The following is a 4,329-nucleotide window of genomic DNA, read 5'->3' on the forward strand; positions in this document are numbered from 1 at the left end:
AAGAAAATAAAATTAATGTGTTCTAAATTGGTACGAAGTGCCTTGTGACCGCATGTGATGGATATCCAAGTGATGTTTTATTGGGAACACTTTGTGTTCGACTGTATTCATTTTGTTAAAACCCAGGAATTCCATGTTAGCTAAGCTTGTTCTTCCATCTGAGAGTACAGTAAAATTTGTATATTAAATGTATGCCAGCATGCCTGATATTATTTCTCATGTACTAAAAACCGATAATAGTTGATTGTTGCAAGTTTGTTTTATTCAGGAAAATGATAAGATTTATTTCAAGATTATTTGAATTACGAGTTATTTAAGAAATTATATATATTGATTTGACGGAACGTTCATTAAATTTTTTTGTAAAATTTTAAAAATAATTAAAAAATGTATTAAAAATACATATGCATCATGTAAGCTAGAATAAATTTATATATATTATTAATATTAATATTTACTTTCGTGTTTATAAATCTTGATATACTCAAAACATAAATACTCAAAATTACTGGTAATAAATTTAAATTACGTGTAATGAATGTTGATTGACGAGTGTGAATAGAAGATGGGCAACTTCTGGGGGCACAATTTATTACCGCCTTTATCTTGACCCCCCATATCTGACAAAGAAGTGAAAAACCCGTAGATAGGTAACAAGACCAAAATTATCTCTCATTTTACCAGGCAGTAAATAGGCAAATGAAATTAATGGGGGAAGGTTGGAGGCTAGCCCAGTATATAGATATAGAAGTAGGCCTTGTAGACAGTTCTAGGACTAGAGAGAGAATCTACAAGTGCCAGCTATGATATACAAGGCTCAAAGCTTTTCCTTGCTGTCACTTTTCTGTTTTTATATCCCTCCTTTTCTTCTCTCACACCTCTCTCTCTCTCTCTCTCAACCAGCTATTGCATTTTAAATCTCAATCCCCATTCCATCTCTACTCTCTTTTTCTCCTTCATTCACATTATCACACATATACATACATAGTGAGAGATTTAATGGTTGATCTTTGCGCATCCACTATGCCTTCATCTCCATCTTCTTGTACAGACAAGAAGCCATGGTACCTTACTAACAAGAAGGTTACAACAACTAATTAACCCTTCATCAATACTACTTTTTTTTTTAATTTCTTCAACATTGTAACACAACCCATGAATTTTATTGCATCAAGATTTTACCTTTATGCTATATTATCACTATTTGTTTGATAATAATATTACCACCTATTTGATTTATTTGCATAAAAATTCAATCTTTATGTCATAATTATATATTTCTTGAACTTTCTTAATGACCCATTAATCAAATTTGTACCAAGACTCAATCTTTATGCGATATTCATATATTTCTTGAACTTTCTTGATTTCCCATTAATCAAATTTGCACCATTATGTTAAATTTACATTACATCATTGATCACTTTCCTTGAACACCCATTAACGTTATTTGTGTATATATGCAGATAGTTGATAAGTATGTGAAAGATGCAAGATATCTAATAACAACACAAGAACCAAGTGAACTCGCTGCTGCTGTTAATCTTCTTGATGCTGCCTTGACTCTTTCACCAAAATCTGAGACAGCTCTCGAGTTAAAGGCTCGATCTTTACTCTATTTAAGAAGATATAAAGATGTTGCTGATATGTTGCAAGATTACATTCCCAGTCTCAAAATGTCATCTTCAGATGAATGCTCATCTTCTTCTTTGTCATCTGATAATTCATCTCAACACTCTTCTAAGGAAAAAGTTAAGCTTTTATCCGGTGACTCACCGAGTCGAGACGAGCCGAGTTTTAAGTGCTTCTCTGTTTCAGATTTGAAGAAGAAAGTCATGGCTGGGTTGTGGAGGAATTGTGAGAAACATGGGCAATGGAGGTAATATTTCCATTTTTTTGTAATTAAATATTGAATTATTATTTTTTATTAAAATGTTGGAGAATATGGGATTTTTAATTGGATTGTTAATTAAGTGACAGCTATAGATTATGATATCAGTGAGCATGCTTTGGATTTTAATTAGAGATTTTAATTAGATGGAAGGTCAAAAATATTCACTCTTTGCTGGCTTCAACTGGTTTGGTTTGGAATTATGTATATGAAGAATATAATGTTAATTAATGTTTTATTGAATTATACAAGAGTTGGTTTGGTTAAGAGATGTGAGACTCACTAGGATTTGTTTTTTTAGCATGCACATTTTTAAATTTCATTGGTTGGGACATTTGGACAAGATATCTTATGTCATGTTTGATTAAATTTGAAAACAAGGAACATGGTTCAAAATAAATTTACGTAGTTGATGAAATGTTAGTTCTAAAATGAGATTTGATGCCTAATGTGTCTGAGCTGATGAAAGTTTTGTGATTTTAGGTACTTGGTTTTGGGACAAGCATGTTGTTACTTGGGATTAATGGAAGATGCTATGGTGCTCCTTCAGACAGGAAAAAGAATGGCTTCTGCTGCCTTCCGTCGAGAAAGTGTTTGCTGGACAGATGATAGCTTTTCTTTATCTAAATTTCCAGTTTCCGGAGAAGTTATAATCAATAATCAACCACCTATGCAACCCAAAACTGAATTGGAACACATCAGTCAACTCATAAGCCACATTAAGCTTCTCCTTCGACGTAAAACCTCAGCAATGGCAGCCCTTGATGCTGGGCTTTATGCTGAAGCTGTACGACACTTCTCGAAGATTGTTGATGGCCGACGTGGAGCCCCACAAGGGTTCTTAGCAGAGTGTTATATGCACAGGGCATCAGCTTATAGATCTGCTGGTAGAATTGCCGAGTCCTTGGCAGATTGTAACCGAGCTTTGGCCTTGAACCCATCTTGTATTGATGCTCTTGGTACTAGAGCCGCTCTTTTTGAGACTATAAGATGTTTGCCTGATTCTCTCCACGATCTTGAACACCTAAAGCTCTTGTACAATACAATCTTACGTGATCGAAAGCTTCCTGGTCCAGCATGGAAACGTCAGTATGTGCATTACAGAGAAATCCCTGGAAGGTTATGTACATTAGCCACGAAGCTTCAAGCTTTGAAGCAAAGGGTAGCTTCCGGAGAGACAGGGAATGTAGATTATTATGCATTAATTGGTTTAAGAAGGGGTTGTTCAAGATCTGAATTAGAGAGAGCGCATTTGTTGCTTACTCTGCGACACAAGCCTGATAAATCAATTACTTTTGTCGATAGATGTCAATTTTCGGATGAACAGGATGTTGATTCAATCAGGGACAGAGCGAAGATGTCTTCCCTATTGTTGTATAGATTGATTCAGAGGGGCTATACTAGTATCATGACCATGATTTTGGACGAGGAATTAACAGACAAACAACGAAAAAAGACTTGTGCTACATTGCAGGCTACAGCTGCAATACAGCAGCAAGTTAATCAGGTTCGGAAAGACCAAGCTGAACTAATCAATGCAGCTTCAATGAACATGGTTAATAGCAAAAACACCTCATCTGCCGCAGCTGTTGCAGCATCATCAGTGTTTCAAGGCGTGTTTTGCAGAGACCTTGCAGCAGTTGGAAATCTTTTATCGCAGACCGGATTCAATCTTCCTATTGCAGTAAAATATGAGGCTTTGAGCTGTTAATCTACCGTTACTTGGGTAATCAATAATCACAATCAGGCGTGTTCTGCAGAGACCGTACAGCAGTTGGAAGTCTTTTATCGCAGGCCGTATTCAATACGAGGCGTTTAGCTGTCAGTCTTTGGTTACTTCTATGCCTAAATCTGATTACAATGAAGAATGCTGATCCTGGAGTTAATCAGATGTTACCAGCAGGGTAGACTGTTACTAAAGTCTTGTTTGTATAAAATGGATATATTACTCCTCTGCTGGGGAAATTTTGTCACCTATTTCCTTTTTTCTCATGTCCCTCTCTTCCTATGTGCATGTACAGACTTAATTTCAGTAATAGATCTTTAAATTAAAATTTAGTTGGACTATTTTCTAGATAATCTTCTGTCACTTTCTTAGTTTCTTTTGATCTGCCAGTTATTGTAAAAAGAGAAAAGTAAAACAAACGCATTAAAAAGCAAAAAGGTGAAAAGTTAGATATGGATAATAACTGTAGCAAGCATCAAGAAAAAAGGCCTTAGGTTTTAGCTTTCTCATGTTTTATCTTCTGCATTGCAAAAGTCTTATCCATGAATTCACAAGCCTAGATTTGTGCTTCACATACTAGTTCGCTATTGTCTCATTCTTTAGTTTGTCGTGTAGACATTAACTGAATGAAGAAGTTCATCTGTTTGGCATCTACCCTTGATGAATGGTACAGTTGAGAGAGAGCATTGTCCTGTCTCTCTTATCATCTGGA

General features: G+C 35.4%; 1 protein-coding gene across 1 annotated transcript; it reads left to right on the forward strand.

Annotated features, from left to right (window-relative positions):
- The first annotated feature begins 776 nt into the window (after positions 1–776).
- LOC141700606 (uncharacterized) lies at positions 777–3,958 on the forward strand. The gene is made up of 3 exons (XM_074504311.1): positions 777–1,083; positions 1,467–1,879; positions 2,375–3,958. The coding sequence occupies exons 1-3, from the start codon at positions 1,000–1,002 to the stop codon at positions 3,600–3,602; spliced, it is 1,725 nt and encodes a 574-aa protein (XP_074360412.1). The 5' UTR covers positions 777–999; the 3' UTR covers positions 3,603–3,958.
- The last annotated feature ends 371 nt before the right edge of the window (positions 3,959–4,329 follow it).

This window comes from Apium graveolens, unplaced genomic scaffold (assembly GCF_009905375.1).
Source record: "Apium graveolens cultivar Ventura unplaced genomic scaffold, ASM990537v1 ctg2580, whole genome shotgun sequence".
In the NCBI taxonomy this organism is placed as follows: domain Eukaryota; kingdom Viridiplantae; phylum Streptophyta; class Magnoliopsida; order Apiales; family Apiaceae; genus Apium; species Apium graveolens.

Coding starts and splice junctions, on each gene's coding strand:
- LOC141700606 (XM_074504311.1), top strand. CDS start 1,000: ATGGTTGATCTTTGCGCATCCACTATGCCTTCATCTCCATCTTCTTGT. Junction 1,084..1,466: donor GGTACCTTACTAACAAGAAG/GTTACAACAACT, acceptor GTATATATGCAG/ATAGTTGATAAGTATGTGAA. Junction 1,880..2,374: donor GAGAAACATGGGCAATGGAG/GTAATATTTCCA, acceptor TTGTGATTTTAG/GTACTTGGTTTTGGGACAAG.